Genomic DNA, 15,598 nt, shown 5'->3' with positions numbered 1-15,598 from the left:
TGAACACGTCCCTCTCCACTGCCATTTCCAGTTGACACTGCCTTTGTGGAAGCTGGCTTTGGTTTCTATATGTGTATCTTGTATCCAGGTATCTTATAAGGCCACTATAAGATTCTATTAATATTTCTAGTTAATTCTCTTGAGTTTTCCAGACATGTTTTCCCAAATCCCATCATGGGCAGTTGGTAATCCCGCTACATAGCCAATGAATTATTGTGATTACTGCTGAACAGTTCAATTTTATTCTCCTTTTCTGTTCTATTTCCCTTATCGATAATTATTTCAAGTAAACGGTTAATTCCTATATAGTTTTTTCCCCCACTTTTTGATCTGGAAAATTTCCAAACATATGCCAAAGAAAACAGAATGGTAAACAAACCCCGTGCCCATGTCCAACATTTTTCCAAATATATTTTACCTGCTTTCCTTTAATTTTGGAACACGTTTTTAAAATAACCGGCGCTTTGTCAATCAGGCAGTCCCACTAAGTCTCACCTGTTGGATTCACTGCTTCAATGCAGAACGTAAACTGCACAGGTCAACTAAGATAACGGTACCTGTCTCCCAGGCTGCTCTGGCCTTAGTAAGTACAGCTGCTTGCATCTTTGGAGCCTTGTTTCCACATGGGGTTTGAACATATATGTGATTGGCTCAATTCTTTTTCTCAGGTCTTCTTGGAAAACCATGTGTGGCTCATATGTGCTCACTCACCCAGTCCCCAACGACACCACCTAGTTCAGCATCTCACCTGGGCTCCTAAAAAACCTGCCACAAGCCCTCCAACTCTACACCTCCTGCACCCCAGTGCCAGGCAACCCTTCACAAAGCAATGACAATGAGCCTGAGGAGAGTCCTATCTTCATAGCAGAAGAAGATCAACCATTCCCCCCCACAAAAACAACCACCAAGTTGAACATAACTGCCAAAAACAATCATATCAGCCCTCTGGAAAGTGACCAAAGGCTTCCAACAAACCGAGGAGTGCTTACTTCTTAGATGACTAGCCTTTGGGTGAGAACAGTATGAGTCTGGACATTCCTGTCTGAGGCTTCTCCCAGTTTCTCCCTGCTCAGCTTTGGCTCATTCAAACAGGTGGCAAGGCTGTGAAAACCAGCAGCTTCCCTGTCACTGCCATAGGGGCTTGCTGAATTCAGAGTGTGGTCATTTAAAGTGGTGATTTCATCAAATGGGGAAGGCAAGGGGGCATGGCCAGTCAGAGGCTGCCATTTTGAACAGGCAAGCAAAAGACACCACCAGGCCAGCGAGGACTTACATGGAGTCCAGGGGAAGACTCGCTAGGATGGGCTATGGGGCAGTCAACCAAGAATTCTATATTCAGCAAAACTAACCTTCAAAAAGTGAATGCAAAATAAAGACATTCCTAGATAAACAAAGACTGTGAGAATTTGTTGCTAGTATGGCTTGTGTCACTAATACTAAAGGAAGCCCTTCAGAAGAAATACTACCAGAAGGGATACAAGATGGCAAATGAATCCAGAGGAATAATGAACACCTAAAATCATAATTATGAAACTGGTAAATATAAATTTTTCCCTTATTTCTTCTCTTCTTTAAAAGATATGGCTATATAAAGTAGTAGTTCCAACACTGTACTGTTTGGTTTATAATATATTTAGAAGTACCATATGACGATAGCATAAAGGGGAAGGAAGAAAATGGAGATATATTGGAGTAAAGTTTTTCTAATAAATAAACTAACATGTATACTGTAATCCATACAGCAACCACTAAAAGTAGTTTTTAAAACTTAAAAAAACAAAAACATCAACAGGAAATCAAAAGTGTACTCTAAAATATTTAACACCAGAGGCAGTAAAAGAGGAAGCAAGGAATAAATAACAAAGCTGACAAAAACAAGCAATGGGGAAAGGACTCCCTGTTCAATAAATGGTGCTGGGATAAGTGGCTAGCCACATCCAGAAAATTTGAAACTGGACTCCTTCCTTATATTATATACAAAAATCAACTTAAGATGATTAAAGACTTAAATGTAAAATCCAGAACTATAAAAACCCTGAACGACAACTCAGGCAATACCATTCTGGACACAGGAACTGGCAAAGAGTTCATGACAAAGACATCAAAAATAACTGCAACAAAAGCAAAAATTGACAAATGGGATCTAATTAAACTAAATAGCTTCTGCACTGCAAAAGAAACTTAATATGAGAGTAAACAATCTACAGAATGGGAGAAATTTCTGCAGTCTATCCATCTGACAAAGGTCTAATATCCAGCATCTATAAGGAACTTAAACGAATTTACAAGAAAAAAACAACCCCATTAAAAAGTGGGCAAAGGACATGAACAGACACTTTTCAAGCAACATATACGTGGCCAACAAGCACAGGAAAAAAAGCTCAAAATCACTGATCATTAGAGAAATGCAAATCAAACCACAATGGGATACCACCTCACAATAGTCAGAATGGCTATAACAGACGCTGGCAAGGTTGCGGAGAAAAAGAAACACTTATACACTGTTGCTGGGAGTATAAGTAGTTCAACCACTGTGGAAAGCACTATGATGATTCCTCAGACCTAAAACGGAAATACCATTTGACCCAGCAATGCCATTATGTATCCAAAGGAATATAAATCACTCTATTATAACAACAAATGCATGTGAATATTCACTGCAGTACTATTCATAATAGTTAAGACATAAAATCAACCTAAATGCCCAGCAACAGTAGACTAGATAAAGAAAATGTGGTACATATACACCATGGAATACTCTGCAGTCATAAAAAAGAATGAGATCATGTCCTTTGTATGAACATGGATGGAGTTGGAGGCCGTCATCCTTAGCAAACTAACGCAGGAACAGAAAACTAAATACCACATGTTCTCACACGTAAGTGGGAGCTAAATGTTAAGAATAACACATGGACACAAAGAGGGATCCTACTTGAGGGTAGAAGGAGGGAGAAGATCAGAATAACTATTGGTATCAGAATAACTATAGGCTTAGTACCTGAGGGATGAAATAATCTGTACAACAAACCCCCGTGATTCAAGTTTACCTATAAAACAAATGCATGTGTACTCCTGAACCTAAAACAAAGTTAAATAAAAAAGGAGGTTCCACAGATTAAAAAAAAAAAAAGTAGTGTTTTTTGAAATAATTACTTGAAAAGGAAGAAACATTTCAAAGCCTCTGGTGGAAAATTTGCATGTTGCCTTTTATGACATATTGTGTGCTTTAACAGTCTTGGCTCTTAAGATGTGTCAGAGGAAAGAGGCAGCCACATCAGCACTAACTCAACAGTGTACCCAGTGGTGCCCGGTGCACAGGCTGCAATACGTGGAATGCAGCTTCCTGACCCTGACCCAGACAGTAAAGATTCTCAGGAACTCAGGACACTTCTATAGGTAAGGAGATTTTCAGCTACACAATGTCATCAATCAAGTGGAAAGCTCATCTTTTAATAAGATCAATTTTTAAAAATCATCCTATTTTAATAACTTAAAAATCTTTTAATTATGGAAAAATGACATAAAATTTACCATTTTAACGTTTTAAGTGCATAATTCAGTGGCGTAAATTATATTCATAATGTTATGCAACCATCACTACTATCCATTTTCAAGTCTTTTTCATGCTCCAATGAATACTCTGTCCCCATTAATAATAACTCACCATTCCTTTTCCCCTCAGCTCCAGGCATCCTCTAATTCGTTTTTATGAATTTGCCTATTCTAGATATTTCTTTTTAGCGGAATCACACAGTAGCTGTATTTCTGTGTCTGGCTAATTTTACATGATATAATGTTTTCAGGTTTCATTCATGTATCATGTATAAGAATTCATTCCTTTTTTAAGGTTGAATTATTACACTGTGTAGATATACCACATTTGTTTACACCATCATATGGTAATGAATATTTGTGCTGTTTCTACCTTTTGGTTATTGTGAATGTCATAGCAAACCCCAGTGTAAAAGTGTCTAAGTTTCTTTTCTCTTGGGTAAATATTAAGGAGCGAAATCACTGAGTCATGTAATAACTTTGCATTTAGCATTTTAAGAAGCCACCAGGTTGTCTTCCACAGTGGCTGCACCATTTTACATTCTGACTGGCAGTGTACAAGGGTTCCAATTTTTCCATGCTTCTACTGACACTTGTTATTTTCTGTGTTTTTATTTCCCTGATGACTAACAATGTTGAGAATCTTTTCACATGCTTATTGACCACTTGTGTACCGTTTTTGGAGAAATGTCTTTTCCAGTCCTTTGCCCATTTTTAAATTGGATTGTTTGCTGTTCGGCTGGAATTCCTAAATATTTGAACATTAATCCCCTATCAGATATATGATTTGGAAATATTTTTTTCCGTTTTGCAAGTGTTCTTTTCACTTTCTTGATAATGTCCTTTAGTATGCAAATATTTTTAATTTTAATGTATTCCAAGGTTTATTTTTTGTTGTTGCTCATCTTTTTGGTGCCACTATCTAAAAATCCAATGTCTAATCCAAGGTCATGGAGATTTACCCTGTTTTCTCTTAAGAGTTTTATACTTTTAGCTCTTATATTTAGCTCACTGATAAAATTGAATTCATTTGAATCTATGGTATGAGGTAGGATATGACTATCCTTTAGCATGTGGAAATCTAGATGTTGCCGTACTATTTGAGAGACTGTTCTTTATTCTTTTCATCAACTTGGCACACTTATAAAAAATCAATTGGCCACAGATACATGAATTTACTTCTAGACTCTTAATTCGACTCCACAGGTCCATATCTATGCTTATTCCAACATCACATTGTTTTGATTATCTATAACTATAAATAAATATCTATAAATAACTTTCGATAACAAGAGAAAATGTTAACACAATAATCTAGCTGAAAAAGACTTCCAAGCACTTGCCTGAGATAGACAGACTCTTACCTGAGACCACCACTGGTTTGGAGGACTGCTTGGCATGCTGTGAGTGCTGCTTCTTCTCCAGGGCTGTCAGCATGCCCCCCAAATCCAACTGTACTGGAAGCTGGCTCTTCTTTACATTATTTTTAAAATTATCCTGAAAGTTCAAAATTCCTAAGTTTACTTATAAAACTATACAAACTGTGCTTTCATTTTACAAAAAAACTAATGTAATTAAAGACAAAATGAAATAAGATTTAGAGACTATAAAAAAGAATTTTTAAAAATTCAAATAACAAAAAAATAGGGGGAAAAAATCAATCCCATATTATCTGCCAATATTACCATGGTTGTTTATGTCATCCTTCTTCCAGAAAATTGGGTTTGTATTAAATCAACTACACGTTTGTCTCCATTGTACTCACAATGCACATCTACAGACAAGACACTAGCATTTGTATAAGGTCTTTGGCTACAAAGTCTGCGTGTGAGGCTACTTGGTTAGTTCTACTGTCTCATTAGCACCACTCTCTCTCCAAATGCCTCTGTAAACCAACAAAATGTCATGAAATTATAGTGACACAACCAAAAGTCTACGTAAGCCCAAATCATACTCAGCAAATAGTATTAAATGCAGGCTCAAAGTTTGAAATGCTTGAAACAAGTATTATTTTTGACATTGTTGTGATTTGGGTTTTGAGACTATAAAAAAGTTGTACAAGGAAGCCCAGTGGTATGTCCTAAGGCATGGTGTCCCATTTGCTTTAGTGCCTCCACTCCACTCTCTTGCCAAGTGTTTTCTTCCTGAACACCAAAAACCCTACTGGCTGAGGGCTCCCATCAGGGGAAAGTACCATGTGCAACAAAGAACAGGCAAGGAGTCCTGCTGTATGGAAGGAAGATGAGTAAATTATGACACTGAACTTAAAGTTAACTCACACAAAGGTTCAGAATTTTATTTTTCACGAATGCAGAAACAATCGTTCCCCCTTTAAAAGGCAAAATGACAATGCATATCCTAGCAAATAAATGCCCACAAGCACACAAGTTCCCCAACTAAATTATGAATCATAAGCTCCCTCCTGAATCCACATTGTAGGTGGTGGAGTGTGGAAGGGGAATCACCTCCACTTTAGCTTCTATTTTGACTGCACAGAGTAAAACTGTGGTGCCTCTCTTATTTTTCTTCTGTTAGATATTACTGACTTGCAAAAAAATTTGTTTCCCAAATAAACTGAGTCAACTTTTTTCCTTTAAAGTATCATAAGGCAGTATGTGGCCCGCTTCTTTCTGACTTAGCAAATGCAGTTACCAATAACCTTATTATAAAATAATAATCTTATAAAGTAATAAAATCTTATTATTTAAAATGTTTTAGCTTAAGAATAATTCTGTTTCAACACGCTGGGTGCAGTTCTCTCGTGAAGGAATGAATCAAAACAAAACCACCTGTCTCCATACAGAGATGTCTGGAAAGCAGTTTTTCTCAAGCATTTAGTTGAGCCAGAAAAGTTAAGCCTAAAGCAATTGTGGTTTCAATCTAAAAATTACCTGTGGCTGCTGTTTAGATTGAAATTTCGGTCTCTCTATTCTGTCTCTTCTTTCAGATGCAACTGCCAGGTTAGGAAATTCCTCAGCATCCTAAGTAAACCACACACCCCTTTAGCTCTTTGTTAATGCAAACATGCCAAGTGCAACCTTTTCCTTGCTTATATTTTCATTCTTCAATAAGGTCCCACAAAAGTTTGTAAAAGCGATTTAAAAAAACATCCATGAAACTCTCACATAAGAGTTTCTACTTTATAGAACTTGGAGCAAATTTAAAGACCACAGTTCTAATACCCCTGGTACCCAAAAAAGAGAGTGCCACCAACGATCTTGGTACACCTGAGGGATCTACAGAACTGACCTTGGACTGTGTTGGCATGAGAGTATTCAAGTACCTATTCTTCAAAAGACGATGTTTTTCATTAGAGAAACTGTCTAGATTCAGTAGATCTGCATGTTATATGGGTTGAACCCAGGAGAGTAAATGGAGTCAAAGGCAACAGGCCTGCTAAAAAACAATTTTTAAATCACGTGAAAATGCCTATGTCATTCTGTCAATATTTTAGGTGCCTTGGAAAAAGATGGGAAACATGGGGCAGAAATGTAAATTATTCACTGGCCTAAACCATAATGCTCTGCCATGGTAGGTTTTCAAACATTTAACCCAGCTATTCTCAAATGGATGTTATAGGAGCCTAGGAAACCCCCACCCCAATGTGGGAATGCCCTGGGCTTGCCCCTAAGCTGGGCACCCAGGCAGCACCTCTGAGAGAGTCTTCGGCCTGTACAAGCAGCCAGGCTGCGTGAGTCTGGTACAGCAACGTAAAGAAAACAACCAGGTACATAATTAAGTCGGAATCCAGGCTGGCTCCTTAGAGTACAAGACATGCTTGAAGTATCATGGGACGATTAAAGCCATCCTTTTGGAAGTTCCTGAAGTCTTCCTGACTCAGGCTCTCAATGGTTCTATAGTATTCTACATTTCTCTCTATAAGGAAGCACTTTATAATAAGACTTCTGGATAGAAAAGAAGGCCCTGCAAAAGCCAGCATTCCAAAGCAAGGAAAAAAAAAAAACAGGCAAAGAAGATAACTGAAGGGAACTATTAGTAATATGGCACACAAACTATTCAACTCCGATATAAGTAGTTTTGTCTCCAGACCATTCATTCATTCAAATGTTCATGGAGTGGCTGCTCTGAGACAATCAGGAAGCCAAAATGAAGAGGGGAGAAGAAAGAGTAGCTACTGCTTTCTTTAGCACTAAGAAAATGATCATTAAAAGGCCCTGGAGATTTTCACTTAGGAAAGCAATATGAACTCATATTTCTATTAAGAAAGATCCACTTATTATATTACACAATGTGAGTAATAAATATAAATGTACTTCAATTCTTGGAGGCTCTTGAACTGTCAGGACTTCATATTTCGATGCAGACTTTTCTTTCTTTTTCTTATTCTTTCTTGAGGCTTCATTTTGTTCAAGGTCACTACCTTGTGATGCTTTAGACTAGAACAAAAATACAAAGCAAAAATCCTCAGTTTTTAGAGCGATCAATAGAATGTTTAATAACATCAGCAAAATTAAGATATCAACTCCTGTAATCACATGGCAATTTTATTCAGAGTTAGGTTCCTCATCCCCTGTTTTTTTAAAAAGAGCCAGCATTCATTAGAATAATTCTGAAGGGAAAAAAGTGTGTTGGAATAGTTGTAATACCCAATTCCTTTTGAAAACTGGTAGATTTAGACAGAACCTCATTTTCAGCTCGAGGAGATCATGGTGTTAAGGACCTTATTGATCCCAGCCTAAGCTCTCCCTGTAATTCCAGGCAGACCACTTCCACCAGAATGGCCCAGTGGTTCCTCATCTGTACATTACACTTGTCTGCACAGCAGAATCAATCATGGAACCTTCAAATCAAATACCTGAGCCCACACCAGGACTGCTAAATGTGACCTCATCATTCCTACAGGCCCTTAACCCCGAGGGCCTCTATTCATCCAGGTCAAATGTGCTTTGGCCACAGGGCCTTTGCACTGAAGCCCCTTCAGTGGAATTTGACTAGGCTGAGACTGCTGCCTCATCTCCATCTACCCTTTGCTCTCTACCCTTGGACTTTTCTCTTCAGAGCACTGATCACTCTCTGACATGTCCTACATCTGTCTGCATGTTGTCAGCCTCCCTCCATCAGAATGGAGGCTTTCAAAGGGCAGGGAACTTTTTATGTTTTAGGCCCTGCTTTATACCCAGCTGGAATTTACACTTCAGAAGTATAAGTCTCAGCAGCTCTTAAAAGGAGTATGTTTGTTTATCCAATGATCCATGGGTGCTGTCCATGATATTTTTCTAAGTGAAAAAGACAAGTTTAAGGGTAATGTGTATAAAATGATTGCATTTCGTTTAAGAAAAAAACAACAGAGTCTCTTTGTTCATATTTTCATGAGCCTGAGACAGGACATATACCAGACTGCTAATGCAGGTTTCTCTGAAGGTAGGCATCAAAAGTGTGGGAGAGATAACCTTTTCCATAAGTAGATCCTTGAAGTGTTACATTTATCATTTCTATAATAAAATTTCACAATACAGAAAGATAATAAAAAAATTCTGATCACTATCACTCCAGCTATGTAAAATGCAAAATGCAAAGCTATTTGGGTTGTAAGATAACAGGAGATGCTGATATATTTAGAATTTTTCTAAAATAAGCTTTTCTTAGAACTATAATTAAGAAAATACTGTTTTAAAAAGATCTGGGGAAAATAAAACAAAATCTGTTAACTCTTAGAATGCTAACTGCATATTAGGAAAACTGGTTCTGAGAGACACCTGGCAGCTGCAACAAAGAATTAGACAGTGGGCTGTTGTCCAGCCTGCCCCTGGCCACCCAGAGACAGGCAGGAGGCTTCACTGAGAGTCAAGCTCAACGTGTACTAAAAAGGAAGGGTCTCTCCCTTACACATATTGCTCTCTCTCTCAAATACATGCACAGAGCAATAAGGAACAAGCACACATCTACCTTCACTGTAACTGTTATCCTGTAAAAACACAGCTACCATTTATGTGGAAGAGCTGATTACATTCTTAGAAATAAAAAAGTATCCACGCAAAAAGAAAACGATTATGCTAAACAAGACCGCATTTCAATCTAAAATAATATAGCCATACATAATGAAAATCAAGAATATATCTAGACCAATTTAAAAAAGGCTCTTGAAGAAACAGTTCTAGGAATCAATAAAAATGTAACTTAAAGTTGGGTGTGGTGGCTCACGCCTGTAATCTCAGTACTTTGGGAGGCTGAGGCAGGAGGATAGTTTGAGCCAAGGAGTACAAGACCAGCTTGGGCAACATGGCAAAACCCTGTCTCTACAAAAAATACAAATATTAGCTGGGTGTGGTGGTACATGCCTGTAGTCCCAGTTACCAGGGAGCCTGAGATGGAAGGATTGCTTGAGCCAGGGAGGTCAAAGCTACAGTGAAAAAAAAAGTACTTAAAATTACTTAAGGGAAAAAAATCTATTCTAAATGTTATAACAAGTAAATAAATTCCATTAACCAAAGACTGGGCACGGTGGCTCACACCTGTAATCCCAGCACTTCGGGAGGCCGAGACAAACGAATCACCTGAGGTCAGGAGTGAGATCAGCCTAGCCAACATGGTGAAACCCTGTCTCTACTAAAAATGCAAAAATTAGCCAGGCATAGTGGCGGGCACCTGTAATCCCAGCTACTCATGAGGCTAAGGCAGGAGAATCGCTTGAGCCTGGGAGGTAGAAGTTGCAGTTAGCAGAGAATGCACCATTGTGCTCCAGCCTGGCGACAGAGCAAGACTCCATCTCAAAAACAAAGACTATCTAGTGGCACAGAAAATCACCATAATCAAAATGTAATGCCTACCTCTTTTTCCCTCATCTTTTTTTATGGTAGTACTATATATATATAACATAAAATGTACCATCTTAACTATTTTTATGTGCACATTTTAAAAGTGGCATTAAGTACACTCACACTATTGTGCAACCATCATCACCATCCATCTCCAGAACTGATTTCCTCTTGTCAAACTGAAACTCTGTACCCTTTAATAAATAACTTCTCATTCCCCACTTTACTGAGCCCCTGGCAACCACCATCTTACTTTCTGTCTCTAGTGATACGTACCTTTTTGGTAGGATGAACAATGTATTTTTCTTTGTTGTAGGAAGGATCCGAAGATAAAACTTCAGAAGATGGTATACTAACATTTTTAGGATCTGCTGATGAAGCAATGGTCTTTAAGTTTATCATAGAAGTGACATTTTTAGGGGCTGGTGACAGTTCTGTAGATAATGTCTGTCGAACAACATAACCCATTGGTGTCCAAGATAACTCTGCTCAAAGATAACCAAAATTGTTGGACAATCTCAACAGTAAAATAGAAATTCCTTAGTTACTCAAACATTACATGAAGTAACTGTTTGGAGCATACATAAATGTAGGCTATCATTTACAACGTCCTTTTGGAAACTATAGTAGTCACTAAACTTGTTTTTCTTCCTGGGGCATGTATGCCGAATTTTTTCCCTTTTAACTTGTAAGGTTAATTTTCCTGGAAACTGGTTTTATAACTTGGGGTTTGGAGGTGGGTAGACAAACAGTTTTAGTTAAACAACAATCCAAAATAAATGTCCACGTGACAAACACACAGAATTAACAAACTAAAGTTCAAATTTTGGCCCTACTAACCTTGAAGTGTACCTTTAACATCAGAAGTCAAAGATCACTAGACTTCAGCTACCACAATAACTGGTAATTTATTTCTTTTAGAACAGAGGCATAAGTACAACAAACACTACTCCTTTAGGTGCCCATCAAACTCTATATACAGACAAAACAAAAGGACATCGATCAGGACCCAGGCAGGTGAACACCTGTTAGCAGCCTGTGGCTACACCCAAGGGTAAGGCAGACTATTCTCATCACTAGAGAACTGCACATCCTCAGAGCAGCCAGTGAAATACAGACCATTACTCAACCACATACACATCAAACATGAGAACACAAAAGAAAACACCCTATGAATACATTTGGAATCATTTTACAAAAATGTCTTCTGTTAGGACAAGCTACTGTAAAAATTTCAAAGTAGGATACATGGAACTCTCTCTGAATGTATTACTTCTTGGCCAGGACAGGACAGATGAATAGTCCTCACAGTGTGGCACGAGGCTCCCAGGACCTTTGCAGGGGTCCATGGGGTCAAAACCCTTTTCCTGGAGTACGAACGTGTTAGTTGCCTTCAATACTCTCCCTCTCTCACAAGAACACCTGGGAGTCTTCCAAATGCTGTATGAGGCAGGACCACGAGGCACAGGTGAATGCTGTGGCAGATCTACAGAGCCAGATGGCAGAGCTGCACAAGCGGAAATCAAGGCTGCTCTCCGCACTATGGCTTTTTAATTTTGAAAAATGGTTTTCATAAAAATATGGTATGTTAAAATGTAAGGCCGGGCGCGGTGGCTCAAGCCTGTAATCCCAGCACTTTGGGAGGCTGAGGTGGATGGATCACGAGGTCAAGAGATCGAGACCATCCTGGTCAACATGGTGAAACTCCGTCTCTATTAAAAATACAAAAAATTAGCTGGGCATGGTGGCGCGTGCCTGTAATCCCAGCTACTCAGGAGTCTAAGGCAGGAGAATTGCCTTAACCCAGGAGGTGGAGGTTGTGGTGAGCCGAGATCGCGCCATTGCACTCCAGCCTGGGTAACAAGAGCAAAACTCTGTCTCAAAAAAAAAAATAAAATAAAATGTAATGCACTTATTATTGTTATTTTTAAGCAAATCAATTATTTAAAACATTTGTTTTAACTTTGAAAGGGCAAATATTGACAGGTGTCACCCAAATAAACAGGAGCTCTTTGGGGTTCTCAATCTTTAAGGGTTTCAAAACTTTTGAGAATAGGCAATACTAAAGGAAGTAGTCATTGCTCAGTTCATAAAATTTCTCTCTGAATTGGAAGTATATTTCATTTAGAATTCCTGTCTCTTATTTTATACTCGTGTGTGGACATGAGATCTCATTTACTTACTTTAACTTTCTAAACTAACATTGATGTTAGGTTACCCACAACTCATTAGCTATCTTAAGGCTTTACAACAGAAACCATTTCAATTTCACTGAAGTTAAAAATGAACTCAGAAAATATATGACATTTTAAAAATTAATATTTTGTAGCCACTTTTACCTCTTGTACATGAAGGAGAATTGGTAGCAGCATTAGCAGTTACAGATTCATTTTTCACCATTTCACCCTAAAAAGCAAACACATTAGATGTCAATAGAGAAATGCAAATCAAAACAAGGCGATACTACTACATACCAAAATCCAGAACACTGACAACGGAAATCCTTATTCATTGCTGGTGAGAATGAAAAATGACACAGCCACTTTGGAAGATATGTAATAGTTTAGCAATTCCTTACAAAACTAAACATACTCTTACCATATGATCTAGCCATTATACTCCTTGGTAATTAACCAAAGGAGTTGAAAACTTATGTCCATACAAAAACCTGCACGCAGATGTTTAGAGCAGCTTTACTTTTAAATGCCACAGCTTGGAAGCAGCCAAGATGTCCTTAAGTAGGTGAATGGGTAAACTGGTATATCCAGATGATGAACTATTATGGATCCCTAAAAGAATGTACTATCAAAGCCATGAAAAGACATGGAAGAAACTTAAATGCACATTTCTAAGTGAAAGAAGCCAATCTAAGAGGGCAACATACTATATGATTCCAACTATGTAACATTCTAGAAAAGACAAAACTGTGGAGACAATAAAAAGATAGTAGTTAGGAGGAGTTGAGGGGAGGGAGGGATAAACAAGTAGAACACAGAAGATTTTTAGGGCAGTGAAACCACTCTGTACCATACTACAATGATAGACACACATCATTATGCAGTTCCCCAAAGTCTTAGAAGACACAACAGCAGCAGCAACAGTGAACCCTAAAACAAACTATGGGTTTTGGGTGATGAGGACATGTCAATGCACATTCATCAATAGTAAAAAATGCATCACTCAAGAGCAAGATGTTGATAATGAAGGAAGCTGTGTGTTGCAGGCAGGCAAGGGGCATATGGAAATCTCTTTACCTTCCTCTCAACTTTGCTGTGAACCTAAAACTGCTCTTGAAAATAAAATCTATTTTTTTAAAAAGCCAAAGCAGTTATTTTCCATTTCAAATTCAAAGTAATCACTTAATTTTAAAATATAGCTTCCCTTGCCATTCTTAAATTCTGCAAAATATATGCTAATTAAAATTTCCAAATATATAAGTACATAAAGTGAAAAGTTAAATTACTTCCTTCAACCAAATCTTACTCCCTAGAGGAAAACACCACCCACATCTAAAGCTTCATTAGTATCCTTCTACTTCTTTGCCTATGACATAAACATTTGTGTACCATTTTTATATGGATTCCCATAATGGAATCATACCACACATGATGTTGTGGCAACTTTTAAAAAACTTTAACATATCACTGACAAACTTTCCAAGTTGGCACAGATGCACCACACAATTCTTAAAGCTGCAAGGATCCCATGTAAATGAGAAAGCCATCATTCACGAGGCCCACACACCAAAGTCCAACAATCCATCAAAATGTCTGTCTACAAAAACAACAAATGTAAGCCAGCAACGTACGCAACCTCCCACCTGACCTTTCTTTTTGGAGACGGAATCTTGCACTGTCACCCAGGGCTGGAGCGTAGTGGCACCACCTTAGCTCACCCCAACCTCCACCTCCCAGGTTCAAGTGATTCTTCTGCCTCAGCCTCCTGAGTAGCTGGGATTACTGGCACCGCCACCATGCCAGGCTAATTTTTTTTTTGTTTTTTCTTTTTAGTAGAGACAGGATTTCACTATGTTGGCCAGGCTGGTCTCAAACGCCAGACCTCGTGATCTACCCGCCTTGGCCTCCCAAAGTGGTGGGATTACAGGTGTGAGCCACTGTGCCCAGCCATGTATGCCCCCTTTAATAAAGACAGAAAGCTGTCTCACATATTAAACATAAGATATATAATGACACTACGTGTACGCAGGGTCAAGTATATTAAAAGGCTCCTCCAAGTGACTAACGACACCAGAGGCAAAAGTAAATAAAAAAATTTGAAGCTGAATCCATTAAGTAGACAATGGATGTAAAATAATTTAAAAAATTCATATGCTTCACAAATTTACCCATTTGCCAATTCATAACACGATCCAGGAATAAAAAATAAAATTATTAAAGCACAGCCTGTCTTTTTAGTAAACATACCTTTTATGCTTACCAAGGCCAATAAAAAATTAGAAATAGTTTACCTGTTCAAGAATGGTTAAATAAATTATATATGTCAGTATGAGAGATCCAATGCAACAGTTGTTTTAAAAGAATACTTAATGACATAGAAAAAATAACAAAGTTTTAAAAAATTCAAACATAACATTACACATATTTATAATTTCAAGTTGAGAGAAATTCCTGCAAGAGACCATTTTAAAAAGATTATGTGTTAAGCAAGCTTTAATTTTGGTTGTACAATTTCAGACAAATTTTGTGTGTATGTCATTTATAGACATTACTAATATCAAGAAAAAGTGTCTTAGAAGGAAAATAAATTGTTTAAAAGCCCATGCATAATTCAAAAGTATATGAGCAATCAGTATGTATATTTTCTACCTTAGTTCATGTTTAAACACATTAACAGTCACAGGTAATAAGTGACCCTTATATAAAGCACCAGTCACATTCCTGCTCACTCCATGAGCCAACTCTGAGGCTTACACAGCATCCTGGACTACTTCTGTAGGGCACTTGTGAGAGGTGCACGTGATAAAGACTGGGGTGGCTATTCAGCCACTGCACAGATCCAGCCTGGAGCCCCTAGAGCAGGCCAGATGGAACTATGGTTTTTAGACAGCCATCAGTGGACCAGACTTCAAAGCACTATGCTACAACAGTGTGAGGGGACGAGAGCATGAGGGTCCTGCATGCAAACTGCTACACAAAGGTGTATCTTGTGTGCATTACCTGTAACTATCACTGACCCTTCAAGGCCTTAGTGTCCAGGCACCTAACAGAAATTCAAGGGCAGGAAACAAATCCTTTCTCAATTCAAGAGGT

General features: G+C 38.1%; 1 protein-coding gene across 11 annotated transcripts in view; it reads right to left on the bottom strand.

Moving 5' to 3' along the window:
* SECISBP2 (SECIS binding protein 2) overlaps positions 1-15,598 on the bottom strand; it is a 40,260-nt gene that overhangs the window by 13,421 nt on the left and 11,241 nt on the right. For 2 of the 11 annotated variants that reach the window (XM_002806480.7, XM_035299626.3), the window contains 5 exons: positions 12,668-12,734; positions 10,605-10,813; positions 7,827-7,949; positions 6,444-6,533; positions 4,917-5,049 (listed from right to left, as the gene is read on the bottom strand). In XM_002806480.7, the coding sequence (XP_002806526.2) occupies positions 4,917-5,049; positions 6,444-6,533; positions 7,827-7,949; positions 10,605-10,813; positions 12,668-12,734 (622 nt within the window). The remainder of the gene's footprint in view (positions 1-4,916; positions 5,050-6,443; positions 6,534-7,826; positions 7,950-10,604; positions 10,814-12,667; positions 12,735-15,598) is intronic. The other 9 variants (XM_035299612.3, XM_078365516.1, XM_035299610.3 and 6 more) reach the window with 5 other exon arrangements.

The sequence above is a fragment of the Callithrix jacchus genome, chromosome 1 (genome assembly GCF_049354715.1).
Source record: "Callithrix jacchus isolate 240 chromosome 1, calJac240_pri, whole genome shotgun sequence".
Classification (NCBI taxonomy): domain Eukaryota; kingdom Metazoa; phylum Chordata; class Mammalia; order Primates; family Cebidae; genus Callithrix; species Callithrix jacchus.
The sequence above is the reverse complement of the archived record's forward strand: the minus strand, read 5'-3'. Positions and strand labels throughout refer to the sequence as shown.